This window comes from Xiphophorus couchianus, chromosome 18 (assembly GCF_001444195.1).
Source record: "Xiphophorus couchianus chromosome 18, X_couchianus-1.0, whole genome shotgun sequence".
In the NCBI taxonomy this organism is placed as follows: domain Eukaryota; kingdom Metazoa; phylum Chordata; class Actinopteri; order Cyprinodontiformes; family Poeciliidae; genus Xiphophorus; species Xiphophorus couchianus.
The window spans coordinates 20,144,699-20,163,523 of NC_040245.1; the positions used below are offsets into that span (position 1 = coordinate 20,144,699).

General features: G+C 39.3%; 1 protein-coding gene across 3 annotated transcripts in view; it reads left to right on the forward strand.

Annotated features, from left to right (window-relative positions):
* The first annotated feature begins 339 nt into the window (after positions 1-339).
* The window catches only part of mcamb (melanoma cell adhesion molecule b), a 39,425-nt gene continuing 20,939 nt past the window's right edge, over positions 340-18,825 (forward strand). For 2 of the 3 annotated variants that reach the window (XM_027999734.1, XM_027999735.1), the window contains exon 1: positions 341-523. In XM_027999734.1, the coding sequence (XP_027855535.1) occupies positions 457-523 (67 nt within the window). In that variant the 5' untranslated portion in view covers positions 341-456. Of the gene's footprint in view, positions 524-18,825 lie in introns of all 3 variants that reach the window. The other variant, XM_027999733.1, reaches the window with a different exon arrangement.

Consider the following 18,825-nt stretch of genomic DNA (forward strand, 5'->3'; position numbering starts at 1 on the left):
GCAACTTGCTCGCATCATTTGTGTTTCCTCCCAGGCACCCGCCCTCCTCTCTGCCTGTCTTGCCCTCTCTCTCACCCAGTTGTTCCTCCTTCTTTTTATCCGCTGCAAAAGATATCTAACTTGCCTGCTCAATCAGCATTGGGACGAAAGCATGAGTCGGTTTAATTATTTCTAGAAAGTAGAAATAGTGCAGCTACAGGAGAGTTATAAAAGAACATCAGAGGCGGCGTAGCAGTAGATGAGCCTGTGAGAGTGTCTGAGTGCCTTCATCCCTTTCTTTTTGCAGTGGAGGAACTTTGTTCCTGTCTCCCTCCCTCTCTCTGCATCATCTGCCTCCTCACGCTGCTCCTCTCTCTCTCCCTCTCTGCTGTGTGCATTGAAGCAGTTCACCAAGTGAGGAGCAGACTTCCTCTAAACACACCTCAGCACACACATCTCTGCCTCCAATCGACCACCATGGCCGTACGGGACGCTGCCTCTCCGCTGCTGCTGGGCCTGCTGTGCCTCCTTCACACCTGGGGAGGTGAGTGAGTCGCTGCTGCTGGGTTTCAGGAAGGACTGGGCTGCTTTAGGAGGAATGGCAGCCAGGACTGCCTTGCAGGATTTCTACACAGACACGCCGCAAAGTGAATGAAAGCAAGAAGAACAACTAACTCGGAGAGCATTTGTCACATTCGAGCATGACTTGTAATGAAGTTAAGACTAACTCTGTTGCTATTATCTTAGCCACTGAAGGAAGCTGTTTATCTGCAAGAACAACTTTTCTGTTCTTATTTAACCTTAATTATTTTTATCCACAATCTCAGGAATCTTTTACGCTCTTTTATTCCAGGCAGAAAACAGATTGAAGTGAAAAATTTTGACAAATTTTTCCCGTTAATTTCAGTGCATTCCCTTTGCACAGAAGTCATGTTGATACAATTCTGCTGCTTTTATCAACAGAGGACTAAATAGTCCAATGGATGACATGAACAAGAGTCCGACTTGTTCACTTGTTGCATATGAACTTGGGAAGCTGCTCTGCATTAGTGATCAAGTTTCCATACTATCTGTTGCATGCTATCTGAAGTTCTGCTGGACTGCGTGTATTTTTAGCCAGCAGCAGCGCCCACAGAGGTGCAGAATGAGGGAGATCTCTGTCTGCTCTCTGTCACTGTCCCAGCAGTGATCAAGTGGCTTCGGGCTTCCCGGGCAGCACAGAATTGCTCCACTATGTTCCCTCCACTCTGAAACGCACGTCTGAACTTTATGTGGCGCTGTTCAGGCTCGGAGAGAGAGGGGGGTTTGACATGCTGTGAAATCTGCTCTCATGTGTAGGAGTGCAGTGCCTTTTCTTTTAATAGAAACTCCTGAGGTGTTTATAATTTTATGCATTCTTAAGCACAAGATTTACTCTTGGTTCTTTCTTCAAACAGCGCAGGCCTTCCTGTCTTCATGGCTTCCCCTTTGACTCTCCTCACACCGTTACCTTTTCCTTATCCCTGTTTGTCACCAACCCCACAAGCCTTCCTCCTCCTCCTCCTCCTCTTCTTCGTCCTTGATGTATTGTGCTGAACCTCTGTTTGAGTTCAGGCTATTGTCTGTGATCTCTTCGTGTTCTCGCTCCCGTTAGCAGGCCCGCTTCCTGGTCTTGTCCTTTGGTGACTTTCTGGCATCCTGAAGTCATTCATCACAAATACATAAATCCACGCAGCCATTCATTCTGTCATGCTAATCAGTTTTGTGATCTCATGCGACTGCAGATAAAGAGTGTGAAGCTGTAAGCACATTTTGAAAGTTATTCATTTTTTGGCTGCAATTTGCGTAAAGAAAGAGACAAAAATTTCGCTAGATGTTTTGACCGGTGAGAGAGAGATATAGGCACCCTTCTGTCAAATTTTAATCGGAGTTTGATTGATGAGTGATTAATCATTAATTGATTTTAATTTCCGGTCACATGAAAAAAAACTGAACGAAATCATTCACAATGATGCCGGGCCAAATTCTGGCCTCAACCATCATCTGGTTGAGCTGATAACCGTTGAGCATAATGACCACAGCACATCCAGAAGGTTGAGGTCTGTGAGCTGATGTTTTAAGTTGTACTGAGAAATTGGTTTTCCGAAATTATTCTCAATTATTTAACACTTATTGTATTACTCTTAAAACTCATAATGTTTATTCATTCTTTAATTGCATTATTTTTAAAACACAGAGGTCAGAAGGTGAAGGAATATCGGATGGGGTTTGGAGGGGTGGGGGTGACAGGATGGGGGGAGGGGCATCATGTGACCGGAAATTAAAATCAATTAATGATTAATCACTCATCAATCAAACTCCGATTAAACTTTGACAGAAGGGTGCCTATATATCTCTCTCTCCGGTGTTTCCTTAAACAATAACAAATGAAGTGTCAAACATGCAGAGTTCATACACGTCAAAACCTTTTGCATTTTTTCAACCTCCAGTTGCAATGTATTTTATACAGATTATTTGTGGCAGACCAGCACAAAGTAGTGCATAATTCTGAGGATAAAGGATATATTTTTTGGGCAACTCTTAAAAAATGCTTCACAAATAAAATCTAAGATGCCCTGAATTAGTCCTAGTTAAAGCCACCACAGTGCACAGCAACAGAACTGGTAGCGCTGTTGCTTTGCAGCGAGAAGTCCTGGCCTGCAGGAGTCTTTCTACATGGAGTTTGCATGTTTTTCAGTTTATGTGAGTTCTCCACAGGCACTCTGGTTCCTTCCCAAAACATGACTGTTAGGTTAATTGTTCGCTCCAATTGCCCTGAGGTTTTTCGTGCATTGTTGCTTGTCCTGTGGTAAACAGGCCTTACCTGTTCCAAGTTGTTCCCTGCCTCTTGCCAAACGCCTGCTAGAGATAGGCACCAGAGCTGAGGAACTCTGCAGCTCCTCCAAAGTTACTGCAGGCCCTTCCAGCTGAACCTCTCTATTTCTGCAGCGATTCGAAGGACGTTTGAAGTTCTTGTTCTGTGCTTGTTGGTCTTTATGATGCTGTTTGCTCACTTACATAAGAAACCTCTGAGGCTTTCATAGAAAAGATGGATCTATGCTGAGAACAAACGATGGATGAATTCTGTTTCATCCAGTGAAAGCACTTTCAGTGAAAGGTGTCAAAGTGACAAGGTTAGTAGAAATGTTTGCCAGAAAATAAATAGAAAATAAGCTATGTCTTATTTTCCTTCAACTTCAGAATAATATGCTAATTTTTGTTGGCTTATTACATCAAATCCCACCTAAAAATGCATTAAAGTTTTCAGTTGTATTGTATAAAATAAAATAAAAAAGTGCAGTAATTTACTACCTTTTAAAAAAGGGAAATCCAGACTAATAAATCTCAAAAGGATTTAAGTAGAGACGTGGTCAGATAAAAAAAACACACACACTCTTCTCCTGATACTGCAGTCTTAAAATGAGTGTGTCCCTGCCAAAAAATGCAACCTTTCATCAGGTTCCAAGCTGCTAGACTTCAGCTCCGATCGCTGATAAGTAATGAGTTAACTTCCTGTGACATCAGCTCATCAAGTCGGGCCAAAGAGCGGTCCACATTAGACCCGAAGGGTTTAAAGGTCATCGCTATGAGCTGGGGGAAAAAAAAGTGCCGTTGTGCCTCAGTTTCATGAGCTCAGAAGAAGAGAGCTGATCAGACACAATAAATGCCCTTGTTGCGTCACGACCGCAGCATAGAAAAATTGCGGCTCAGTAATCTGGCCCAGGATCAGCAGATCCGAATTCCTTTGAAATGAAAGTCCCTAAATTCAGACTTCTCTTCTGGCACACGTCTGCAGTCACATTGGGCCATTTCTTGCCTCTTTGGGGGATTTGTGAACAGTTTGTTTGAGTTGTGTTTATAGAGACTACGACTTGGCACATAACTTTGGGAACGCCACGTAAATCCAATACATATATTCCTCAAGCCTTTTTCAATCAACAAATTTAAAAACTACCATAAAATCAATGCCCAGTGTGTGGGGAAAGTGTGTCCTGCTTCTGAAATGAAAGTCTGGAGCATTTCATATTATGTTTGTGCAAACGCAGCGAAAAGGAGCCACCCTGCGCCGTTTGTTTGATGTAGGCCATGACATTATGTTATCAATCTGGAGTTGTCCAAAGTTGTTTTTGTGAGTTTACGCTTGTTGGGATTAGTGAAACATTATCCAGATCTCTTGTGACTCCTGGAAAGGAAATAGCGGACAAAGCTTGAGAGTCATCTGGAAACAGCGGAAAGTGGTTCTTGTTTGGAAAATGTTTGGGATTACTGAGTTTGCTTTTTATCTAAAAGACCGTTCCTTTGAGAACAGCTTCTTCTACAATACCCTAAATACGCCCTTGTTGCAATTGCACCTGCATTGATAGTTCAATCTTATTTAACATTTGATTACTGTATTTTCTTGCTAGATCTCTAAAATTGTAATGAAGTTTAAATACTGTTTCTCACTTCCATTACAAGATGCACCGATCAAGCTTCTCCTTGTTAATTTAGATCTGTTTTCTTTGAGATCTGACCAGCCAGATCCAATTATGACAAACTGATTTCATGTTTTTAAATGAGTTCATCACACAACAGAGAAAAAATGTTCTAGGATTGAGATAGCTGATTTAAATCTGTAGGTAATTAACAAATTACTCAATTTATGCATCAAGGAAACGCTTTAAATGTGTTTAGTTAAGGTGTTTGCTTAGATTTATTACTTGAGCACATAGGTGCCTTTTAAACTGTGTTTGATTTATTAGTTTGACCTTAGAGGCTTAATTAACAAACAACTGCAAATGATCAGATAATGAATAGAAAATTTCTAGAAATTGAAGCTTAAATGACCCACGTTCAAAGAAAATACTAAAGTCCGGCTGCTTAATGGCAAAAATAATAAAAATAATAATAAAAAAAACGTTTTGCACAGTTGCATCTTCAAACGGACCTTTAACTAAAAGCACATGCTATCTTACTTTTATTGAAAACCAGATAAATGTTATGTGATTTAAACTGTTGTCAGAACTGGGAACCAATCGACTCTTCTTACTTTTTTCTTTAGGTAAAGCTAAACAAAAGAGAGCTTTTGATGTGAGTGACTTTCAGACTTCTCTGCAACTCCCAGTGTGTTTCACGAAGTCCCATAAATAATTTGGATACTTAAAGCTGAACTCACAGACAATGTTGATTGACGCTATTGTCTCGTTTGACCTGCCAGGAGCATTTGTCTTTGGAAAAGGTTTCAGGATTCCAGGTTATCCGGGGCGCCACATGGTCATGTGGGCTCAGCTGTTGCTCCTCGGCTAAGTTTGCATCAAATGTTGGCTCCAAAGCGTCAGAGTGAGATCATGCTTTTAATTCTGCAGTATTCCTCCCAATGCCACGCAGAGACAGAGAGATTCACAAATGCTTTGTTTTTAAGTGATATCTGTGCAGCTGGTGTTTGGGTGCAGCGCATCATTTCCCTGATAAACCAGAATAATGGCTGTGCACTTGGGACCAGGAATTGTTGAAACAAAGCGTTTCCTTTCCCAGTTTGATCTTTCTCTCGATGCGAATAACATCCATTATCTCCATTACCTGGGTCAATACAGCAGTTCAGGGGATCGAGAGGGCTTGTTGCTGCTTGAGAAAGCTCTCAGGGCTTCCTGCTGCTGCTGTAGAGGCCATTTTGTGGACGCGCGCTAAGTAGCAGCCGATGATTGTTTGTATACTGTTGCTCCAGTAAAAGAATCAGCCTGCAGACACATCCTCACATCAACAGCTTTTGTTGCAGCAGTGAGTGGCTTAACTTGTGTTTACACTGAAAAATGACAAAAGGAAGGAGACAGGAAGTAACGTTTTAGTTTAGTTCACTCTCCCTTATCAGAGAGTTAACCGCAGCCTTGTCTTTTAAAACTCACAGGGAACCAGTGATTAAGTCAAGTCCTTGTCACTTTTTAGTTTTTCAGCTTTAATATTTTTTCATAATGACAATTTTATAATTTACAAAGGTTAATGGTTTGGAGGAAAGTTGGAAACTGCCATCTGTCCTCTCCTCTTATCACATTTTACAGTTTGAAGGCTGCATGTGAGTTGCACACATAGGAGCTGTCCCTCTTAATGGCCACTGAAACAAATTTTTTCCCTTTTTTTTGCATATAGTTTAGTTTAACCATTATATCAAACTGAACGAAGGAATTAAATGAAATGAACAAATATCAAAAGGGTTTAAGTAGAGTAATATTCGCCTCTGGGGAAATTGTTTATTAATCCCTAGAGGGGAAATTCACATTTTGGCACAGCCTGAAAAATAACAAAAATCAAACAAACTCACTGGGTAGACAGGTGCCTGAGGCTGCAGTTCTGCTTTTTCTATTTGGATCCCCCAGGTCCTGACTGTGAGTTTTTCTGGAAGGACAATAACAAATAAAATAAAATTACATTTTATTAATAAGCGCCTCTTTGTCATCACTCATTTCTTCAATTTTGTTTCAGCTTCAGGAAAGTCTTTCATCCCAACGCTAGTGACGTCAAAGAAACAAATGGCCTCGTTTGCAACGAGACGTTTCATCTCAGAGCGATTATTATTTGCCTGAGGGCCAAATTCATTTTTATGGATCAGGTTTTAGCTCACCTCAGCTAGCAGAGAATCGGAGGAGCCAAACTTTCCTCTGACTCCCAGAGGTGTTGACGTCCTCTCATCAGACACACAGCTGGGCACACCGGCTGCTTCCCCTCCCCACGCTCAAACACAAACAAAACACACAAAGCGAACATATGTCCGCCTTGCTCTGCCACTAGTTAGCTACATGTTGCCATTTCTCGTCCAACGGTGGCTGAATTTGAGCAGATTTTTTGTTGTTGCTCATTGTGAATATTAATGACTCCGTCTTCAGTTTGTCTTTCAAAGTAAACATTTTTCTGTCTGAGCTGAAAGAACCAATAAATGTGGCAGAGAGAAAAATATCTCCCTTTGACTAAGCTCTCAGAGCCGGTTGTTGGCAATAAAATTTAATTAGCTGCTTTAAAAATAAATAGTGTCTTTAAATTAAGGGGAATCGCTCTGCGGACTGTACAGATACAGTAACTAGGTGCTAGCAACATTTGTATGCTTTTTTTTTATTCCATTCATAATCTGATTAAGAACCATCTGGATTTCATTCAGGTTCTACGTGACATCAATATAATTCGGACTTATCAACAGTCTGATGTTTGCATTATGTCGGTTTTGTGTTTAGGTACAAAACAACACTGACAGGGTGTTCTGCAACAAGAATGAGGAGGCAAATCTTGCACAATTTGGTGTTTCACTGGACCAGCTAGTCGCTAATTTGGAAAATTATGCCTTTAAGAAGGAAACCAGGCAATTTTGGCCAACATAAACACAATCAAATGTGCAGTAATTTGTGCAAGGAAATCATCCAGACATACAGTAATTATTCCAAATATTCACGGTGACTGTGACTGTATACACATCGTACAAAGGATTGTGACAGTGAAGGAATGCCAGTATTTTAATGAAGAACAATCTTTCAATCATCATCTGAAGGTTTGAACCAGCTGACAAAACACTGAACCCCACAATGTCCTAATCAGTCTCATATTTGCTTTTACTTTTATAATCTTAATTAGAGGCCTTCACTGGTATACTCTGTAATTTAGTTTTAAACTGATATTTTTGTCTGAGTTTGAAAGAAAAATGTCCCTCCAGATGAGAACTTTGAAGTATCATTTCATGGTAGGTGATGAAAAATGATAGCATTTTGTTAAAAAAAAAATCATATACATAATATTATCAATCCAAACTTAAAGTTAAAATGAAATAAAGAAATAAAGCTAAGTAAATTAAGAAGAAATAAGGTTAAAATTGAAATTTTCTATGACAGTATTTAAACATATTTTACTGGCAATGTTTTGGATAAAACTTTCCCAATGTAGAAAATTTGATGGAAACCTTCTCTGTTGATGCGGTGTCAATGTTACATCCACGAAGTGAAAAGTGATCTTAGATATCACTTTTTTTCTGAAATTTTCAAAGTAATTAAAAACCACAGAGTTTCTGAAAGCTTTTACATGTGAAAGTCACTAAGGATGCTATTCAAGAAGAAAAAAAAGTTCATATTCAAAATATTAGGGAATGTGGATATGATCCAAGCCTCCATGTGCAACCTGCAACATAATTTCTTTAAAAAATAACTTTATTATTTGACTGTAATCCTTTTTTGCAGCATGGGAGGAAAGCGGGGAGCTCAGTGGCACCACAGGAGGAAAGACTGGATTATAGCTGCCATGTTCATCTTTTCTTTCTCTGAAAATATTTTCTACACTCTGAAACAGTCTTGTTGGAAATCAGAGCTGGTTCCGGAAATGGTTACGCCGGTCATTTACAATGCGTTCCACTGCAGGACCTAAGCTGGTTTGATGAAGCTGTGATTTGTGTCATGTCTGTTCCCTGTCACTTAGTTTTGCTAATTGTTCATGATAATAACAGTCTGCTGGGGAGTGTAATGAATGTAATTGTCCTCTGTGGGACTGATTGCTCACAGAGTTTTGTTCACGGCTGCAAAAACAAACCAAAGTAGCCGTAGTCTGTTGGATGATCCCCAAAATAAATGATAAAACAACAGCTGAGGAGGTCAGTAAAGACACTGTGATTATGTAAGAGGTGGAAAGGAGGATCAGGTCGCCAACTTTGAAGCAAAGATCAGAGAAATAATTTCTTATTTTAATCACTCCAACTTATTTTGACTCAGTTTAATCAAGAAAAAAACATAAAGATTGAAAAGTGGAACATAAAGCTATTTCTTTAAATGTTCTTCATGGGTTGGAGTTTAAAACCATTTGTTGGATGTGCTGAAACAAAAAAGCTCATAACATAAATCTTTAGTATACATTAAAGATCCACCTATCAGGGTTAACTAATTTGTAATGTCAGTCCATAGATGTGCTTATGATTTCATATGCAAAACTTTAATTAAGATCTGATACAATACAAAACATTAAAATATTTTACTAAGTAACATCTCCACAACTAAAATCCCAGTGGATATGCTCTAAATAATGTAGATCCCTACCTTAACTCTAACATTTTATAACATTTCCAAATGGCTGCCTTTGCTGTAATCTATTTAGCCTTCCTGTTATCTGCTGAAAGTCTTGGCTTCTCTTACCTCCACAACATATAAACTGTGAACATGTCACTTTTAAATGACGTTTTATTTCTGTGCTTCCTTCTTTTTTATTTTAAATAATTCATTCTGGGTCTCCTTCCTGGAATACCAACAAACAGCTCGAAGAATATTCACCAATTCCCATCATCATCATCTCTGTTGCCCTTCCTAGCTTCTGATCAACCCTTTTCCAGGAAAAAGGAGGAAGAATGGCAATCGTTGGATATCTATTAACTATCAGTGGAGTCCTATGTTAGCTTAGGGAAGAAAACAGCTTCACAAACCACGCAAAGATGTAGAAACATTAACAGATTGGGACTTTTTGACTCACTCGAGTTGGGTTTTGTGGGAGAGCTCATCCTCATCCACCGCCTTGACTTACACAACCTCACTTGTCTTCTCGTCACATTAAGTGCACATCATCTCATCGGTTCTCACAGATGTTGAGGTACTGAGACCAAGAGGAAATTTCTTTACTGGGTTTCATGATTGCCTGTGCGTATTTAAATATAAGACAAGTATGTACCAGTCATTTTCTCGTTTTGCTTCGGAAGGACTCCAGAAGTCTGTTTTTTCCCCCAGTTTGGGTCAAAGGTGGTTTAATGGCTTTCAGACGAGCCATCTGCTCCTCCTCGTCAGTCACAGCGACTCCAATGTCAGAATGATGGCTTTATGGGGCAATGTGGCTGTAAGTGATAATTAACGGCCGGGGCGTCGGAAGGGTTGTACAAGAATGTTGAAATCAACCCTGTTTAAACTGTCAGACAAGGATATGAGACGTGTGATATATCGAACATGTGTGTGTGAAGATTTATTAACTTCGGTGTCATTGCAAAACTAAACTCTTATCTTAATTTGTAAGAATCTAAAGTAATTTATTCCTAACCCAACCCCAAGACTTTTGCATTCAACTATTTTGTTGCTGTAACAGTAACGTGTCTTCAGAGTTGCTGTTGCTTTATATGGGGGCTTTTTTTTTTTTTATTGCTTTCTGCTTCATGCCTTAAATATCTACTTCCCTACTTGCAGCTTCAAAGTCCTTCATGAGTACCTGTTTGGGAAAATATAGGAAAACTTTTGAAGGAACAATCTGTAGACTGAGGAGACAATCACTTTCTCGCTTTTGGACAATAATCCAAAGCACACTAGTAGGTCCAAAAAGGAGTTTTCTTGTCAAAGTTTGAACTTAAATCAGAGTGAGATGCTGTTGTAAAACCTTAAACATGTTGCTCACAAACCCAAAATGGCCGAATCATTGTGTCTCTCACTCAGTTATTACAAATCTGCTCCTGTCGATGTGGGACAAGCAGCTGTAGGGCTCAATGGACAATTACTACTTTACATCGGACCAGGTTTGGTTGGACAACCAGGTCAAAGTAGTTTGATCAGAAGCATTTCAGCAGAAACTGAGAAAATATTTTTTCACCACATGACCAAAGCACAACACAATCTGACTTCTTGGGGTAATCTTCCTCATTTTTGATTGTTAAAATGTTTAACAGTTTAAATCAAAATATTAGAATGTGTAAAACGTGAAACAGCTGTATTTTTACTTTATATTACAAGATCTTCACCGTTGACATTTTGTTAATATGAGCAGAGTTTTTGAAAACAAAACTGCTTCTCGATGATTGGCCTTCTGCAGCTGAAGGGAGAGTTGGCTTTTTAAATTTGTATGAGTTTAGTTTGGAGTCATCCTGCAACGCTGAAGTACCAGATCTGTTTACTGGAATAGTTTATCTACTTTCAATTTACAGTAAGAATACAAGTAGAGTCTGATTGAAAAGCAGAGAGGACTACTCTTTCAGTGTTTTGTAATGATCGCTAAGACTGTGAATCCACATTTAAGGCAGTAATTTGTCCTCCATCTCAGGCTGCTGGGAAACTTTCTGATCTTTCTGTTCATGTGCTTCTCCTCCTTTGGGGTCAGCATCTCACAGACTCTCTCAGTTGCTGTTTGAAAGTGTTACCATTGTGTAAAATCCCCCTCCTAGCTGGGTTGAAGGGCATCGCCGCTTTCAGCTGGTCCTTCTTGTTCTCTAACGTGATCGAGATCAGACGTCAGCGGTTTGCTTGTTTACCAGGGTAGTTATGGCTAATAATTACAGCCGCTGGGGTGTTGAGTCATTAATATTCTCAGCATGATGGGAGCATATAAGAGGATTTGAGAGGAGAGGAAGTGATGCAGGGAGATCAGTCTGGGTGGGCTGCTGTTACTTAGATATGAGTCTGAAAGTCTCTGGGTTAGCTTTATCAAAAGATGTGAGTATCACAGCTGTCTGTGTGTTTTATTAACTGAGAGACATCAGAGCAAACGCTAGGAGTGTGTAGCTTTATGGAAACATCATCAGAAAGACGGGTGTTCAAAGTAATGTAAGTAGTTTTCACTGATTAGACAGAGACACTCTTCTACTTTTTTTCTTTCTAGCTGCTGAACGACTTAAACACATTTTTTCACCAACAGCGTCGCAGCGCATCGTTCATGAAAACGAAGAGCTGAAATTAGAAAGAGACGAGCTGATTTGAGGGTTTGAGGGAAATCTGAGCCTGTTTCTGTTTGACCGTTTTTGCTTCAAAAAATGATTTCTAACAAATCACAAGAAAAAAGTCTAGCATGAATATCACATGGCACACGTTGGTAAACCACAGATTTTTTTTCCCATCTCATTTTTCCCACCAGTCATGTTTGTAACACTTTGGTATAAAAGTGAAGGATGCAAGTATATCAAGCATGTTTATTAATCTGAAACTAAATGTTGGTATGATGTTTATCTTAGAAAGAACATCATGCCGCTTAACTCTGAGTTTGCATGCTCCAACAGTGTTTTGATTGTGATCAGCTCATTTGAAGATTGCTTATCGGTTGTCATCACCTCTCTGATTTACTGAGAAGGTGCAGCCCTATTTCCTTCAAGTTGTATTAGACTAATGTCTAAATGAAAAGCAGTGAAAAGCTGCTTGAGTGATAAGAAAACTGTGTTGAACGCCAGCAGACAGTTAATGGGTTGATCAGTATCAGAACTGAGTTTCTGAACACAGAAGCTGCTGCCAATGTTTGCGTGATGTGATTTACTAAATTAGGTTTTGCACTAAAAATACTAAAATCTCTTTGCAGGTATCACAGAATGCTGCGAGAAGTTATCTACCTTCATACACATTTAATCATTTTTAGCCTTTTGAAGGCAAAAAAAGTTTCAGATGATCCAAGACATAATATCTCATAAGATAAGCTATTATAAACAAAAGTGATGATTTTATTGGATAAAAGGAAAAACTAATTGTTCAACAAACCTGTTTGTCCCACTCTTTACTGCAAAAGCGAACATCAACATTTGTAAAAACTGGATACGAGTCATTTTGGTCCATTTTTTTTTGCTGACGAGCATAAGGTGACAAGATAATGCACTTTTTCTACTTTGTGGTTCCTTCAATTAACTTATTGTGCATTTCTGAAGCAGCAGAGCAGGCCCAGACCACCACACTGCCACTGCCATGTTTAACAGTAGATATAATGTTGGACATTTTCTGAAACGGTGTCAGTTTCACACCAGATGTTTTGGGATGAAGACCATCCAAAAAGTTTCACAACTGTCTGGTCAGTTCACAGAATATTTTTCCTACAGTCTTGTTGATTATTGAGATTACCTATTTTTGGCAAATGAGAGATGCTCTTTGTATTTTTTTGGGGGGGGGGTCAGCTGTAGTTTTGCACTTTTGGAGTAATTTGTTGTACCACTGTACCGTGATTTCTTCCACTTTAATTAAGGCTCTCACTTTGGTTCAGTGCTTCCCAGACACATATGTTAGTGAGTTTCTCAACTGTCTTTGAATCATTTCAGATCTGGGCATAATCTGGTGCTTTCTGGGATCTTTTAGCCCACTTCATGTTGTCTGATAAGTTGTGTTTCAACGATTGCTGGATTCGGCAGGGGCCAATGATAGTCATGGAATAAAGTAAAAGATGCATTCCTGTGGGACTCTTTTGTCAAACTAAAAGTAGTAGGTATTAAACACTTTATTAAGTCCACATTTATGTAGTAATGTGATTTTGATGCAATTTTCAAATTTTTAATAGTTTTCAATAGTTGTTAGGAGAAAATGATCACAATTAACAAAAATAGAGAGTACAAAGGATAAGTCTCTGTCTATATAATGTGTTTGATTTGGTAAATTGAGATACTGAAACAAATTAACTTTTCAATAATAATCTAATCTAATAAATGTGACTGCATACTGGATCATTTATCCAGGCTGGATAAATGAAATTGATCATTTCCAATATGAAAACTGCCTTATATGTTTACCCAAGTTATCAGTCTTTATGATGATCAAAGTAAGTGTGGCAGAAAAAGCAAAAATAGAAAAAATTTGTAAGTGGGTAAACACCTTTTCAGAGCATTAAATAAGTATTTAAGTTTTGTATGTTTCTGTGTGTTTTCTATTGTCTCATCACAACACAAAGCAAAGCAAACGTCTGATCCTCACTCTCATTTGGGAGCTGCAAAAGTCAAGACTAGAAACCCGTTTGGATCCCCAACTCATCTCCAGTCAGGTCAAAACACTGTTAATAATTCATGCCTCTCTTCAAAACAGTGCTGTGATGGACAAAACGTCCCTTCCCCTCTAATGGAGGCTGCTGAAGATTCAGTTTTGAGCCAGTGCCACTGACTCCTCAGGCCAACTTTGAGGCAACAAAAAAGGATAAATTATGTGCCAGGGCTGTCAAAATTACTTATTCAGCAGTCTTGTTTTTAATAAGTCGATTAGAGTAAATGTTTGGGTAGGCATTTTAAATGTTCTTCTATCAGCGGTTATCATGATTAGCACAGTTAGCACCACCAGCCTTATAAAAACAATCATCACCATGTCAATATTTTAGATAAAATAGATTCTTTGAAAAAAAAAACCAAAAATGTACCTGAACAAAGTACAGAAGAAACAACAAATTAAAAAGATGATTGTTGTACTCTGCCTACCCTTCATATTACCTACAAATAGTCCAGCTCTCTCTTGATCTTCCACAACCTCCATAATTAGTTTCTCCCAGTTTTTGTGTTTCCTCTGTCTTCACTCATAGTGAAACTCTTCCCTCATTAATAGTCTCTGGATCAAAGACTGACGCTGTCAGCTTGACCTGGCAGTTGTTAGCATGGTGCGCTCACTGATTGGAAACAGGCCGGATTTACAAGATTTTCTAATTGGCTTCTTTTGGTTAAGGATCAATGACAACGGGGCAGATGTGTCTCTTTTGGGAACAAAATAACATTAAAAACTCAATGTAAGTGTGTCCATGGCATATCATACAGCTCTGGAAGAAATTAAGAGACCACTGCAAAAATTATCACTGCTCTCATTTTACTCTTTATAGGTAAATATTTGAGTAAAATGAACATTGTTTTTTTATTCTGTGAACTACTGACTATAAACTGAAGCAAAACTTTTGTATTCATGTACAGAAAATGAGAAATGGTCAAAATAACAAAAAAGATGCAGTGCTTTCAGACCACAAATAATGCAAAGAAAACAAGTTTATATTCATTTAGAAACAACAAAGTGAGGTTTTAACTCAGGAGGAGTTCAGAAATCAATATTTGGTGGAATAACCATGAGGTTTTCGTTGGGATTCAGTGCAGTTTTTGAAAGTTTTTCCAGATCTGTATGTTTGTATTTCTTGTTTTACGACATAAATCTTTCTGCTATTGTTTTTCTTAATCAACATTTGCCGAATGCTGTGTCTAATATTTAGCTTTCTGTAGCTTAGAATGAAGGTTGTCAGTAATTCTGCAGCCTCAACTCACAGTGGATAAATAATCATGCAGATGAATGATGGGTGGAAATACACTCATACTTATTGTTTATTCTCTTGTCATGCACCAGCTGGAAACTTAACAATGTAGATGACACGAGCAACTTGCACCATTACTGCTCACAATGCTGATAGTCTTAGTTTGGTCTGCCATTTAGATAAGTTCATAAACACCTGCAGAGAAAGGAGCGAAAGGCAGCAGAACAATTACTTATTATAAACGGGGGAAAAAACAGTTGGGAGTCATTGTTGCACCTTCTACCAAAAAAGGCAAAGAGCTTCTGCCGAGGACCTCATCCTGTGAGCGTTTGGCCAGAGAGCTCTCAGTGTGTGGCTGCTTGCATCTGCGCTTGTGTGTAATCTATCTTTAGCCCTAATATGCCAGCAGCAAGCGGCGCACATCTCATAGTTTAGAAGCCATGTCATGAGACTCCTCTCGCTCCCCGTCTGAATTTCTGTATCGTCACAATCTGAATAGCAGAAAAATATTGTCCCTGCTGGCCTTTCTCATACAGCGTGTGTTGTTTTATTGCTGCCTGCTCACAGAGTGGCTGACATGGAGACCGTTTGGTGGACTGGAACGTGGGAAAGAGGATGGAGGGGGAGTTTGTACCATCATGGGAGCAGGCATGAGGAAATGGCCCACTGAGATCCACTCTGACACACACACACACACACACAGAAAGGGAAGTAGGTGTAGGTTTGTGAGGTGGAATGTAATTCCCCATATTTATTTATTTTTTAATATTATGGGAGCCGTAGAGTAAAACATGGGAATATGACCGCATCCCACATGAAGTCCTAGATTAAACTCATTTATAATCTGTCTGTGTAAATGCGTGTGGAGGAGGGCGTATCAAAATATCTGAGAGTGGAAACTGAGTAAGGGGCACCAAGAAGTGCTGTAGATTGACTACCGGAGACCAGAGAACAGAATGAACTTCCTTTGGACTGTATGAACAAGGAAGTTCTTATCAAGGAGGAATTAGGCTCAGCTCGCAGAACGCTGTGCCACTTTTGGAAGCTGAGTGTGTCGGGATCTTCATATCTGGGGTCTGAACAGTCATGTGTGCTGACTTTCCACAATACTTGATGAAACAGACGGGAGACATCTGATAGCTACAATTATCTTGTAAAAAATGAAAAGCACGTAGAAAGTATCAGATGTTATCATTCCTAATGCGGAACAATATGTACTGATCCAGTCACAAAGGACTGTCAGAAAGCTGCTACAACTGAGGTTTCCTGATTTCACACCCAAAAATCCAGTATTTGATCAGCTGTAAGGATTCTCATTACCCATATTATAGACTATAGAGACTTAGACTTAGATTTTCATCAAATTTAATAAATTATGTACTTAACACCCCTGCGACAGACTGGCGACCTGTCCGGGGTGTACCCCGCCTCTCGCCCGGAATGTAGCTGGAGGTAGGCACCAGCAACCCTCCCGACCCCATTAGGGACAAGGGTGAACGGAAAATGGATGGATGGATGGATGGATGGATGTACTTAACACAAGCTTCTATATCTTGCTGAAAAGTAACTACGGAGCACACAGAAACCGGTTGGGATCATGAAATTAGCCTTCAACAATAATATAGCAACAGCAAGGTATTCTAATGCAGTGTAGCCCTTCTGACACCTTTAGATTTATATTTGGTGATTTAGTTTTAAAAGCTACATTTGATGAGTTGAAATACTCTTTGATATGGTTGTAAGACGAGGCCTTTTCCACTAAATGCATGTGCATTTCATTCAATATTGTGACAATATTAGTTTGTTGTAACAATCTGAGGGTGACATTTTTTTTAATTTGATCTATTTTTCCATTTCTATTTTACATTTTTGTAATTTTGGTCTAGTTTCTAGTTGAAATATTTTATTACACTGGAAATAAGGCAAAACTAACTTACCAGTCGGAGCTTGTTTTAAGCACATAATTTCTTAAAATTGATGAAAAAGTACTTGTTCTATTGGCAGATTATTTCACTTACTGTAAAAACTTTTCCCCATGTCACAAGGGGAATAATCTGCCAACAGAACCAGTACTTTTTCATCAATACTAAGGATGTTACTTGTAAGTTAGTTTTGTCTTACTTCAAGTTTAATAAGACATTTGCCCTGGAAACTAGACCAAAAATAGTTGATAATATTTAATGTTTTTACATTGTAGTTTCACTAATCTGTGAACCTGTTTACTGGCAGGGGCAATTAAGTGATTTTGATTCTTTGTGTATTCTTTAATTTGCTGTTGTTTGATGCAAAAGCAGCTTCAGTTAAACAGAGACTCGGTGGTATTTTATAGATGATGTTTTGTGTCACATATCTTGTGTGGACTACAGAAAAGTGAAAAAGAAGCTTTATTTCTTTGCATGGCTTTCAAACAAATTTCCTCAAGGAGAAATAAAAGATGAGACAAACTTGGACTGTCAGACCTAAAAGAAACATAAAGGCCTGATCAGGGCACCAGTAGAGAAAATGCTGGGAAGCCGGGTCTTTAATGTTTTACTTAGTGGCAGCTGTTACAAGGAACAGAGTTTATATTTACTACTTCAATTTAAACCTCCTGTATTGACAACGCTGTTGCCAGGAGTGAGTCTCATCTGGAGCTTTCTTTGCGTTTCTGTTGTACGGCTTGTGAGTCAGCAGAGATACTTTTGAGGACGGAGCGTGGAGCTCTGGGAACCGAGCAATGACCTTTACAACAGGTGGTCTGCTGAAACCACATGCACCATCACATCATCAGGAGAAACTGGAGAGCAGTGTGACTCCCTCCTCCTCCTCCTCCTCCCTGTTGTGTGGTCTGCTCCTCTGATCCTCTCCTCTCTATTTACATTCCTAGTCTCCACTATCGTTCCCTCATTTTGAGGAGTCGTTAACCGTTGTTTTTTTTTAGTTTGTTTCATAAAGGCACGCCGGGTGGATGCTGCTGGCATTTGGCTCCGGATCCCCAGGAGGATCTATGTGTGTTGTAAGGGAAAGTGTCTGACACATGACTGTGACAAGATCACCTTGTTTTCCCATGAGGCTTTGTGGGAATGTGCAGCTTGGTTGGCACAGCTGCCACCATCCGTCTCTTTGCCGCTGCACACAGCAATGAAAACATCACCTGAACCAAGCGGACGCCACAGTTGAAGTCTCTCACGGTGCTGAACGGTTCAGTAAATGATAGCGTCGAGATCTGCATCCATCGATCAGATTAAAATTTTTTCCGGTGGCTTTGGTGCATTTCTGAGAGCAGAATTGAAATTCTCAAATCTTCAAATCATTGTGTCAGTCGTGCACATAATGCAAGCGGTTATGTGCAATTCTTTACTTTTTCCTACATTTTCATTGACATGATCTTTGTTCGATCGTCTCAACCTCCACACCATTTAAGAATAAAAGTCCTAACATGCAAAAAAAGGCTTAAACAAGCTTAGACTTGCATTAAAACACGAGTCTAAGAGTTTCTTTAAATATATATTTAGATGGAAATGTAGCTGACAGAGAACATGCCTAGCTTCATTTACTGCACTTTAAAAAATAACTTATTTGTCCCATCAGACGATCAAGGCACATTTTTTCTTCTGTCTTAATGAACAAATCTTCCAGAGCATCATAAGCCGCCCTTATAGAGACTGTAGAGTATTGTGGTGTTATTAATATATAACATAAAACAAATATCGCATGTAGACGGTGTTGCTTTAAGGCCAACACTCCCCAAGAGAAAGCAAATTACTTCTTTTACTTGAGGCAACAAGAACTTTGTTCTTGTTGGCCACAACCTTTCATACTTCACAAGAGCCAATGTGCAGAGGTCCCAGGAAGTTCTCATAAGTGTCTCCGATTGCACTGTGCCCTCCTCATATTTTTCAGACATCAAGTACGAAAAATATTCTGCTCAAA